This window comes from Sciurus carolinensis, chromosome 8 (assembly GCF_902686445.1).
Source record: "Sciurus carolinensis chromosome 8, mSciCar1.2, whole genome shotgun sequence".
Taxonomy (NCBI): domain Eukaryota; kingdom Metazoa; phylum Chordata; class Mammalia; order Rodentia; family Sciuridae; genus Sciurus; species Sciurus carolinensis.
This window is the reverse complement of record NC_062220.1, coordinates 144,827,404-144,839,981: the sequence shown is the minus strand read 5'-3', so window position 1 is coordinate 144,839,981 and position 12,578 is coordinate 144,827,404. Positions and strand designations below refer to the sequence as shown.

Sequence of the window (12,578 nt, the reverse complement as noted above, 5' to 3'; positions counted from 1 at the left end):
GGGATTGAACCCAGGGCCTTGTGCTGGGGAGGTAAGCACTCTACCAACTGAGCCATATCCCCAGTCCCAAGTGATTTAAAAAAATTTTTTTGTATTTATAGATAGCATGACTTTATTTGCTTATTTGTGTATGTGGTTCTAAGGATCAAATCCAGTGCCTCGCATGTGCTAGGTGAGTGCTCTGCCACTGAGCCCCAGCCCAGAGTGATATTTATATAAACAAATCTCCTGGTTAAAACCTTTGGTGGCTCCAAATCCTTTAGGTTGGTAAGATGCTTTAAAATCTGCTCCAGTTTACCTTTATACAGATTCATCTAGTTCTCCAACACGTCCTAGAAATGCTTTCCCCCTTTCTAGAAATATCCTCTTTCTCTTTGTCCCATGAACACCTCCACTAGTCTTTTAAGACCCAGCACAGAAGTCAGCTCCTGCCTGTTAATATTCCCACAGTCCTGAGCAGGATTGACTTGTAAATATAGGATCTTTAAGATGGAGAGTACTCCTGCAAAGATTAAGAGGGACGCAAGGTGGAAATAAAGATTTTAATACTTACAGATTCTGGGGAATACACCGCAGACCGGGAGACTACATAACACAATGGTCAGGAAACAGGCAGGGAGAGAGGGAGCTGTCTATAAGATTAAGACCTTTCTGGGAACTAAGTTATCCAAACAGGTTTCCTGTGGAGAGTTTTAATTGGTGAGTTTAAAGCAAGAAGACATCAGTTCCATATTACACCATGACCAAGAGATGGTCACTATGCCATACCTGCACATATTGGGTGTGAAGGTCGGCAAGACCAGTCAAGTGGGTTACCTCCAGCTGTCCCCTAGGGAGGTAGGCAGCAGAAGGTAGAGATATTTGCATCAAACGCACTGAGAACTAAGAGGAGGTGTAGAACTGGAAACCATCACGGGTTGCTGACCTCCACTTCTGGGACCAGAAAACGCCATTTACGTTCAGCATGGATGCCCAGGTAAGATTAGATTGTAAGACTTCACTACACGAAGGCATCTCAATTTGTGCTTTCACAATACTATAGTCTTACTTCGTGCCAAGGACCAGGTACTGGTTATATTATTATTCCTGTTCCTCCTCCTTCCCCAGTACTGAGTTCCTTCAGCACAGAACACTGTCTTGTTCATTTCTGTGCGGGATTCCACGGGCAAAACAGGGACCTGGCATCGACTGTGCCGTGAGAAAGCAGGTGGACTGCCAAACTTTTCAACCAGGATGGACAGGTATTCGTCCAACAGTAAAGCCCGTCGGGCAGACTCCAACGCCTGTTAGCCCGACTCATCCCGGTCTGGGTGGCCTGACCCCTGACTGAGGCCCACAGCGCACGTCGGCCCAGGGAAATGGCAGTCTGACTGACAGGCCTGCCAACCGAGGCCAGTAGCGGGTCCCCACCAACTGCCTGACCGACCGAGGGCAGCAAGACATAATGGTCGGCCTTGTCTTCGAAGGGCAGTTAGAACAGCAAAGAAATTGCGGAAGCTCCGCCACGCACGCGCTTCGCGCCTCTGCCTACGCGAAGAGAGACGACCCGCGGAGAGCCTCGCAGAGTGCGCGTGCGCGGTCGGCCCGGTTTTCCCGCCCTTCCTCTCACGTGACTTCACCTTCCTGGGGCCGGCACGAGCTTGGCCGAGTGCGCGTGCGCGGCGGTCCCTTTCCCTCCCCCGCTAACCCTCTGGACACGTACACTCTCACGTGACTCCGCCCCCTGAACGACCCCTTCCTTTTTGCCGTAGGCCGGCGTGACCCTCCCGGGTGTCCTCTTGCGCGCGCTCGGGCCCGCCCTTCGAGTCACGTGGCCGCTGTAGTTCCCCACTACGACCATCCAACCTCTGACTCTTACTATCCGGCGTTATGGCTGCCGCCCTGCCCTGCGCCGCTTCTCTCTCCCCGCTTCTTCCCTTTCTCCTGAGCCTCCTGCTCCTCTCCACTCCGCATGGCAGCAGCGGCCTGCACACTAAAGGGGCCCTTCCCTTGGATACAATCACTTTCTACAAGGTAACGGGGTCGGGGGACATTGCGCGCAGGTGCAGCCAGCGTGCCAGGGGCGCGCGAGCCGGTGGGGAACCTTGGACACCGAAGGCAGGCGGAAGGCGGTCTCGTAGCGACCATCTGAGGTTTTCCTACCGTGCGGTAGGCCCGGGGGAGCCTGGGACAGGGGCTTACCGTGACTCCGGAGCACACACGCTCCGGGGTCCGGCCCACTCTTGCCTTTGCATCATTTATGTTTGTTTCCTCTTTTTGGCAGCAGAGCTGCGGAAGATGCAGCCGAGGGAACGAGGTGCTCCTCTAGGGAACGAGGACGGTGCCGGGCGATATCCAATCCTTGAGTCCCAAGTGGGAGACTGGAGGGCGGGGCGAAGTCGATGCTACCTGGCTCCCACAGTGGGTGGGGGTGGCAGGAAGAACTCAGCACATTAGTATGCCTGTCCGTGCCCCTCCTGAGGATGGATTGCAGGCTTGGCAACATGCAAAGTGTTCAGATAGTACGCCTCTCGCAGAAAAGTGCTGACGTTAAGACTAAGCTACAGGGCTGTTGTAGCTCAGTGGCAGAGGCACTTGCCTAGTACGTGTGAGGTACTGGGTTCGATTCTGAGCACCGCATAAAAGTAAATAAAATAAAGGTATTGTGTTCATCTACAACAAAAAAATAAATATTAAAAAAAAAGAATAAACTACAGAAAAGCCAACCTTTAGGATATATCTCGGGAACAGAATGAATAAAATCGGGTCAAAGCATAGACTTTGCCACTACCCCTCCCCGCCGCCCTTTAAAAAATTTGGAATCCTGGCCTAGGTAAATGGACCGTGGAAACATTGAAGGCTTGGTGCAACACCATAGTCCCACTCCTGTTCTCCTGCACCTGTCTTTTAACTTCCACTATATGGGCAAGCTAAGTGTTGAGAGAGAGGCAGTCGTTTTATTTTCTAATTTTGTACCCTTTGCAAGGAAGTGAAACCAAGAAGTGGAACTCTAAATGTGTCTGTCTCAAGTGGTCGAACTCTTCTGTTGGTTTTTGTTTTGTTTTGTTTTCTTTTGTTTTTTGTAGTTGTAGATGGACAGCATCCTTTTTTTCAGAAATATTTTTAGTTGTGGATGTACACAATACCTTTATTTTATTTTTTTATTTTTATGTGGTGCTGATGATTGAACACAGTGCCTCACATATAGCAGGCAAACAAGCACTCCACCACTGAGCTAAGCCCCATCCCCTGCTGTTTTCAAAAGAGTTGCCTGTGGTGAACTTCACACTTGTAGCTCACTGAAGGCAAAGTTCCAAGAACTTAAAAGCATAGATATGGCTGGTTGGTTGTGGGCACCACATGGCACCTGTGGGTTTTGGTCCTTTATTGGCAAAGTGATGCACCTACCCCTCCCCACTGCATGGGAATTGGGTTACATCACAGATCAAGTGTGACTCAGAGAAACGTTGTACCATAAGGTACCAAAAAAAAAAAAAAAAAAAAAAAAAAAAGTGCTGTGCCATCTTTACCACTACCTCCGTGGTCTAGGCTGTCCTTGGGGTAGACTCCTCCTGTCTTCCCTGCTTCCACCTTGAGACACCACACTATGTGATCTGTTCCTTGGTTCCCTCTCCTATTTCCTGACAATTTTCCCTCATCCTCTCTGCTCCAACCATACAGGCCTGCATTCTATCCCTTGAATATTCCTAGCTCGTGTCTGCCTTCATACATTTGCACTAACCTTTCCCTGTGACTAGAGTATTCTCGGCCCAATCTTTGAAAGGCTTATTTCTTCCCATTGTTTAGGCTTAGGTTCAATGTTACCTCTCAGAACCCTTCCTTGATTTCCCCCACCCCCAGGCTGAAGTGCCAGTCATTCCCCTGTTGTTGTTACTCTGTAGAGCACTCATAACTGATTTTGTTCCTTGTCAATTCTACCATCTGTCTCTCACCCTAGAATTTCATATGCTTGTGATCATATTCTTTGTTCCTGATTATCTGCAAAGCATAGCAGGTTATATGTCACAGAGAAGGTGCTCAATAAGTTATGGCTTTATGAACAAATGTTTTCTCCAATCTCTTTCCAATTCTCTCTTCCATCACCACTGAATGTAATGGGAATTTCTTAGTGTTTTGTCCAGCAACCTTGTTCAACATGCTGTGCTTTTTAGTGATTTCTAACATTTTCATTCCTTTCTCTTCACCATCACTAGAATGTTAGCTTCATTTGATAAATGACCCACTGTTTTGTTCATTGCTGTGTTCACTTAGAACAGTACCTAGTAAGTAATGGGCCCTTAGTGACTTTATTATGAATGAGAAAAGAATTTATCTCTACTTTGAAGAAGCAAGTTGCCTCATTGTAGATACAGTAGAGTTGATTCCTCAAGGATGAATGAAGGAGAGTTCTAAAGCAATTAGAAGGTGCCTACCTACCGCATAAAATAGCAATTTTTATGCAAATATTTGCCATTCAAAACCATTCTGTCTTACCTAGTAGCCAAGAATGGTGAAAGTAAAAGATGGAGATCTCTCAATTCTATTTCAGTGTTAAAGCACTATCCAGTTATTAGCATTATTACATAATACAAGTGTAGGCCCCTTGAAGATAGAAATACTATGTTGTGCTTTTAAACTTTCTTTTTCCCCCTCCCCATCTCGAACGCGTAGCATTTGCTACTAAAGGCTCCTAGAGTTCTGTTCATTTAACATGTTTTCAGAGCATCTGCCACATGCAGGTACTGTGGGGTCTTAACCATGCAGCAGAAAATAGGTCAGACAAGGTCCTTGTTTTCATGAACGTACAGTCTACTGGGAAGGACAGAAAACAGGCAAATAAGGATTTCAGAGAACAGTCAGTGTATGAAGAAAATACATCAGTCTCATGGTAATGAAGCAATCTTAGATGGTTAAGGAGGCCTCTCCATTTGTAATGAAGGGACCATTTAAATTGAACCTCGAATGTAAAGAGATAACCATAGAACAAATGGAGCCAGGAAAAGGGAGTTCCAGCCAGGAGAGAACAAATACAAAGGCTGCAAGTGGGGTCAAGTGTAGTGTGTTGAACTGAAACAAGGCCACTTGGGCTGGAGGGATGTGATCTGATTTTAAATCTTCCTTGCCTCTAGACCCTCAGAGCTCAAACTTTACATAGTCAGTGGCCACAGATGACCTGTTCTGGTGGCTCCTTTATGTCCCTAGACACTGTTAAATATTCTTAAAAACCTGAAGTCAAATGGACATCAGTATACAGTAAGGGATACAGACTAGCAAAAATGTTGAGTTCTCCGATGCAGTTGGAATTCTGTGAGCTTGACCATTTATGGACAGTGATTTCCTGTGATGAAAATCTGAGTGAGTTCATCACTGAATTAGAAAAGCAAAAGGTTGTGAGACAATGGGAAGGCAACATTACTGACCAAAGTCAGCTTATTTATTTGTACATTAAAAGAAACATCAAAAGGAAGTCTTTGGTTTACCCTGTACGTATAGCTTACTATATGACCCCTGCAGTTCCACTCCTAGGTATATCCAAAAGAATTTAATGTGGCTGTTCAAACAAAAACATGACACATCTTCAGGGCCATACTATTCACAGTGTTAGCCAAAAGGTAGAAACAACCCAAACATCCTTCAACTAATAAATGGTTTATTTGGCCAGAAATACGAGTGCAGTACTGATAACACGCTACAACATGGGCGGCCATAAGAACATTATGCCAAGGCAAAGAAGCCAGACATAGGAGACTACAGATTTTATTATTCCATCAAAATAGATAAATCCATGGAGGTGGCTGGGGCAAGAAGAGGATGGGGAGTGACTGCTTAATGGATGTGGGTTTCCTTTGGGGGTGATGAAAATGTGCTGGAGCTAGGTAGTCATGGTATTCACATAATATCGTTAATGTACTAAATCCCACTGAATTGTATTTAAAATTAAAATCTTGTCCTTCACAGTTTAAGAACCAGAGTTCTAGCCAAAGCATCCTTCGTGGTATCTACACCTTTTTAGATATTTTTTGTTTGATTTTTGTCAGATTTACTGAGAAAGGCTTCCTAGGATGATGGGCATGATGGGATATGAATTGCATGCTAAGGGTCTCCTCGGGCTTACTGAAAGGAACAGTGGAGAGGAGGGTCTTAGCTTTATTTACTCTAGATTGAGTTGTATGTTTCTCTTAGTGTGAACATGTACCTAATGGGATGCTCAGTGCAGAGCAGACACTCAGTTGCTTAGTGAATCACGGGGTGAATAAATGAACATTATCTTGTAAGAGCTGGTATCCTTTGTGGGCTTGTTTCCACTGGTTTTTAAACACGGGCCCCTTGGGAAGGGGAATTCACCCCAAATGTCCCTGGAACACCCCACTTGCTCAGCTCTATGCGCCCTCAGGTCATTCCCAAAAGCAAGTTCGTCTTGGTGAAGTTCGACACCCAGTACCCCTACGGTGAGAAGCAGGATGAGTTCAAGCGTCTGGCTGAAAACTCGGCCTCCAGCGATGATCTCTTGGTGGCAGAGGTGGGGATCTCAGGTATGCACAAGTTCAAGACCACCGGGAAGGGCTGGGGGAAGGAAGTTAGGTAATCTGTTTGGTAGGGGAGTGCTTGGTGCCTTTCCGTCTGAACTGCACACAAAGAGTAAATGGGTTTATGACCTCTCAAGGAATCTAGTATCTACAGCAAGGTTGATCTCAGCAGATTCTGGGATGTGGGAGCCTCATCTCAGGCTTGAAGGTGCCTAAGGGAACGGAGCCCCTCTTCCCTCACCCTTCACCCACCTGACATTTAGCTTACTTTGAGACCTTTGAGCTTTCCTTGCAGGGGGATGGGCACAGGGAGTTCCAGGCCTTCTAGGGGACAACATGGCCAGATCTTTTCTGTCTTCGTTTCAGCTTTTATACCAACACTGTTGGGTTTTGTTTTTAGCTCAGATACACTACTGGTGCCACCACTAATCCAAGGGTAACTCTTAACCACAGTGGCAACTTTAATAATATGTCATGTTTATTGGTTTACGGTCTGTAAAGATCTACAGACATTAAAGTTTTAATCTTCACTTGAGTCCTGTTTGAGAAGCAAGAGTTATTGTCTCCATATTATACTTGAAAACCTGAAGCTCAGGAGCTTACATGACTTCCTAGGCCACGGGGTATGGGATGGCTGAGCCAGAGCTCCACCTAAGGAAGTGCAGCCCGCTCTTACCTACTTCAGCATCCTCCCAACTAGGATGCCTCCATTCCTGAGTGAAATGGGAATTTATTCCCAAGTGAAATGGGAATTTACTAGAGTCTCTGTCAGTAGAAATCACTGGCCCACCTGTCCATAGCAGTCAGTCATTTTTGTCTCAACTTCAAGTTCCCTTGGGGTTTTTTGAATAATAGTCATGACAATGGCTTACATTCATGTTTACTGTGTGCCAAACCACTGTGCTAAATATTTTACACATATTTTACCCTTGTGACTGGTACTGTTACCCCTTTTTTTCAAGTTAAATTGATGCTTAAGAGTAACTCACTCAAGTTAATAGAGCTGTTAAATGGCACAACTAGGGTTAGAACCCCAGGCTTTTGACACTGTTACCCAGAAATAGTTGCTCTCAGCCATTTCTTCTTGCCAAGGGTAAAAAAAAAAAACAATTGTCACACTGGGACTGCTACTGCTTTTTAGAAAGAATATTGGAAATACTCATAGCAGCTGCCACAGATTAAGCACTGAACTCTGGCTGAATCTCTTGTACATAGTGCCTCCTGGAGTCTCGCAGCAGCTCTCACGTGGCAGGAACTGCTTTCCTCACCTACCACACACTCCCCTTTCTTACTAAACTCCAAACTAACCTTGGTGATTTTTTTCCCCCTTACAATACAGGGGCTGGGCATGGAACCCAGGGTCTTGCATATGTGAGCCATGTGCTACCACTTGGCTACCTGCCAGTCCTTTGCCTTTGTAATCCTTAAATATTCTCAGCTCAGGCCTGGCACAGAGCTCTTGCACTGGGGTCCTTTCTTCCTGAAACACTCTTCCCAGATCTTCACATGGCTGGCTGTGTGGCATTTCAGTCCCTCAGCTTATGCCATCTCTACAAGGTGGCTCTCCGTGACCACCTGAAGTGGGCTTTCTTACCCACTCTGTCACATCACTGTTGATTTTCTTCATGGCACTAATCATTTATGTTCACTTGTACACTGTCTTCCTTCTCACCCTTTGAATATAAACTCCTTGCCAGGTGTGGTGACACATGCCTATAATCCCAGCAACCCAGGAGGCTGAGACAGGAGAATAGCAAGTTCAAAGCCAGCTTCAACAAGCGAGACCCTAAGCAACTTAGCAAGACCTTGCCTCAAAATAAAAAGGGCTAGGGATGTTGCTTAGCGGTTAAGCACCCCTGGGCTATACCCAGTTCACACCCCACCCCCGGAAATACTTGAGGTCAAAGAACTTGATACTCTGAATCACTCTTGGATCCTTGGCACTTCAAACAGGATCATTTAGTGGATTTGCTTTACAAATCAAGACAGTTCAGAGCAGTTAAATGACTTGACAGATGCCACATGGCTAGGAAGTGGCAGAGGAAAGTCAACGAGGTCTGTGTAGATAAACCTCACTGAGCCATTACACAGCCAAGATGATGATTATTCTCCACTCAGGCCTTGTGGTGATATCTTACCCTGCGTTTGTCGTGGTCTTACTCATCTCTGCTTTCTGTTCACAGATTATGGGGACAAGCTGAACATGGAGCTGGGTGAGAAATACAAGCTGGACAAAGAGAACTACCCAGTCTTCTACCTCTTTCGGGACGGGGACTTTGAGAACCCAGTTCCATACAGTGGGGTAGTTAAAGTTGGAGCCATCCAGCGCTGGCTAAAGGGACAAGGAGTCTACCTGGGTATGCCTGGCTGCCTGCCTGTGTATGATGCTCTGGCAGGGGAATTCATCAGGGCCTCTAGTGTGGAGGCCCGCCAGGCCCTTTTGAAGCAGGGGCAGGACAACCTCTTGAGTGTGAAGGAGACTGAAAGAAGTGGGCCGAGCAGTATCTGAAGGTCATGGGAAAGGTCTTAGATCAAGGTGAGGACTTCCCAGCATCAGAGATGACCCGGATCACCAAGCTGATTGAGAAGAACAAGATGAGTGATGGGAAGAAGGAGGAGCTCCAGAAGAGCTTAAACATCCTGACTGCCTTCCAGAAGAAGGGGTTTGAGAAGGAGGAGCTGTGAAGAGGCACGCGGGTATTCCAGGGTTTGCTAGGGTGGGAAGGGGAGAGTTACCTGCTGGCCGTGAGACCCTTAAGAGAGGGTGTTGGAATTCTGAGCCCGGAGTATGCCTGGACATGGATGCTGATGTGGCCATACTTGGCAAGTCTCTGGGGATAGCTGAAGCATTGACTCAGGTGGCCACTGAAGTGCCCCCTCAGAAGGAACTGGTGCTATAAAGGAGGGTACTGCCAAGGTCCTTGACAGGTGTAATTCTGACCTAATTAAAGTTCAGTGTTTTGATTAAGTGGACCTGAAGCCATTCAGTTTATTTTCTATTTTCTTCACATTTATGTTGGCCTATAACCTGCTTACTTCTACTTCTCAGTTCTTTTTTGAATCTAAGCTGGTATGGACTCCACTCTACCAGGGAAACAATTATCCTGATAATACTGGAAACTGATCCCAGCTTAAGGTAAAACCTTTATTTTTCACTGATGTCTAGACTCTGGTGAATTAACTGGATAGTAAAATGTGTCACCAGTGTTCTTAGTCCTTAAAACTCAACAGCAGCACCATTTAACCAATATTGAACAGTGCTGCTCTATGAGATGTGTATAGTAAATTTTAGTTTTACTGACACAATGTTTTTAGAGTTTAGAAAACAAAATGATAGGATTTAGTCATGTTTGAAAGTTTAAAAAAAAATTGTTTTCAAGCTCAGTCACCTCGTCACAGTTGGTTACTCAGTAAATACCAACTTTTAAGAAGTGGAGAGGGCTGAGGTTGTGGCTTATTGGTAGAGCACATGCCTCGAATGTGTGAGGCACTGGGTTTGATTCTCTGCATCACATATAAAGAATGAATAAAGGTTCATCAACAACTAAAAAAATATATTTTAAAAAATGGGGGTGGAGGGCATTGTATTGACTTCCAAATAGTCTCGAGAAGTGATAAGTAGTTATCTGCACAGTCACATTTCACTATTTGAAAATACCAAACTGCTACTCCTGAAATTTCATTTAATTGCATGCCTGCAAAGAAAAGTTAATGTTTTCCTCCATTTCAGCCACACTGGTATTTAAAGTGTCATTGGGAACAAAACAAAAATGGAGAAAAACCCATGTGTTCAATTGGAGAAAACAAAAAATTACCATAGTCGAGGCTAACAGTTCAATCCAATTAGGTAAAAGGTATTCACACCTGAATCCCTGCCAGCCCACAGGCCGCAGCCTGCGTATGGTTTCCACATTTGAGGAAATAATGTATTTTTTTATAACCTAATAATTTCAAAGTTTTCCCCTGCTCACTATTTAAACTTTTTTATGGGGGGGGAGTGGGGAGGAAGTTACCAGGGATTGAACTCAGGGGGCACTCAACCACTGAGCCATATCCCCAGCCCTATTGTGTATTTTATTTAGAGACAGGGTCTCACTGAGTTGCTTACTGCCTCAATTTGCTGAGGCTGGCTTGGGGCCTGCGATCCTCCTGCCTTAGCCTCCCAAGCCACTGGGATTACCTGTGTGGGCCACTACTGGGCTTCATTATTTAAATTCTAATTGAAACTCTCAGTCTCTTGGGATGCTTTCAAAACTTCCAAACTTGCTTTAGCTGTTACTGCTTCCCATCTAAGCTGGATTGCTTCTAAAAAAACAAAGTAGTACTCAACTGGTTTAGGGAAATCAAGAGTAAATACACAGGGCTGTAGCACTTGCCTAGCACATGTAAGGCACTGAGTTCAATCCCTAGCACCACATAAAAATAAACGAATAAATAAAGGCATGCTGTCCAACTACCAAAAAAATTAAGTAGACAAATGGCAGACAAGGACTCAAACCAAAAAGCATCCCGAGTCCCTGAATGTGGCTTAATCTTGTTTCTTAGTATGTCCTTGGATGGGTTCAGGGTAGGTATTACTTCTAAAGCCAGGGTGGACTAGATGATCATGTATGAGAGCTTTTGTTCTTAGCATCTAATAAATATTGTGACTGAAGGCTACATGGAATGGCTTCCTAGAATCAAACAACTGGGTACAATTTTAAGGGACTTTCTTGATAACCTGAAGCAGAGCAAACACCATATCCAACTTGAAGAATTTTTGTTCTAAGGAACTTGGAAATTTGTCAAATGGTGCCAAGAATGATTTTTTAAAAAATAAGTTGTAGATGGACACAATATCTTTATTTTACATGGTGCTGAGATTCAACCCAGTGCCTCATGTGCTAGGCAAGCACTACCACTGAGCCACAACTCCAACCCAAGAATAATTTTAATTACCAACAATTCTCAGTGACTAATGCCACAAAAAGTATTGGCGTTATTACATTAGGAGACAGTATTCATACAGAACTAAAAATCTGGGAATTTGTGACCATCAAGAGTAAGAATAAGATGGTGTTGGAGAATAGCTTTTCACTTATTTTTGGGAACCCATGTTTCCTGGGCTATATGTGGACACTATAGGTTGCAGAAAAGCTCTGTCCCTCAAGCACAAGTGCAGTAGGAACCCCACACACAATTTTTATGAGCTTTCAACTTATGTTAGCTTTACCCTGCAATCTTCACTGTGAAATATGTGTCTGCATCAAGGCTACAGCATCCAATAATAAGGGGAATGTTAAAAAAAATATAAACTGGAGCTGAACTTTTAAGAAAAGCAAGTTAGGTACACGCAAGGACCTGCCTTTAGTTAAAAGAGAATACTGGGAGGGAGCTAACTTATAGCTGAAAAAATAGGCCAAAACTGACTCTTCAGGGATACATAAAGGGATTTAATATCACAGGACAGAAAGGATACTGGAAAAACAGCTATTTCCATTGGGTTGTCAATCTGCCCAAATCAAATTTGAATCTCAGCTTGTGGGTACCCTTGGGTAAATCATGTCATCAGTCTGCCTGAAATCCTCCAGTAACTTCCCATTACATTTAGAATAAACTCAGCCCTTCCCCTGGCTATAGGTCCTGACTTGTCCCCACTCTAGTTTCTATCTGAATGCTGACCCCTTTCCACTCCTTTCCCTAAGTTACTGGAACATGCTCAGCAGTTCCCTACCTTGGGGCCTTTCTAACTGTGTTCCTTTTTCCATGACTGACAAATATTCATCATTCATGTCCAGTATCACCACTGAGATCCTCTCCTGATCAGATCTGAAGTGACTCTCTCAACACTTATCACATACCCTGATTTACATTAAGTAGAACTTTGCTACATAACTATTATTTATGGCCTTTCCCCACTTCAACAGCTAATAACTAGGATAGAGGGTTTCATTTCCCTTATATTAACAGAGCCTGAAAGTTAGGAATCTTGAAGCATGGTCAGTAACTGCTCAGTAATAATTGAGTATGGAAGGTACTACTTTTAAGCCAAAGGAATGGTGGCCTTGGAATACAAATTTTTAATTTTCAAAT

At 44.6% G+C, this 12,578-nt stretch overlaps 1 protein-coding gene across 1 annotated transcript; it reads left to right on the top strand.

Annotated features, from left to right (window-relative positions):
• The first annotated feature begins 1,671 nt into the window (after positions 1–1,671).
• Positions 1,672–9,479, top strand: Erp29 (endoplasmic reticulum protein 29). The gene is given in 4 exon segments (XM_047562433.1): positions 1,672–2,013; positions 6,374–6,512; positions 8,690–8,986; positions 8,989–9,479. Coding segments are annotated over 4 exon segments (783 nt in total). The 5' UTR covers positions 1,672–1,869; the 3' UTR covers positions 9,192–9,479.
• Positions 9,480–12,578: the final 3,099 nt, after the last annotated feature.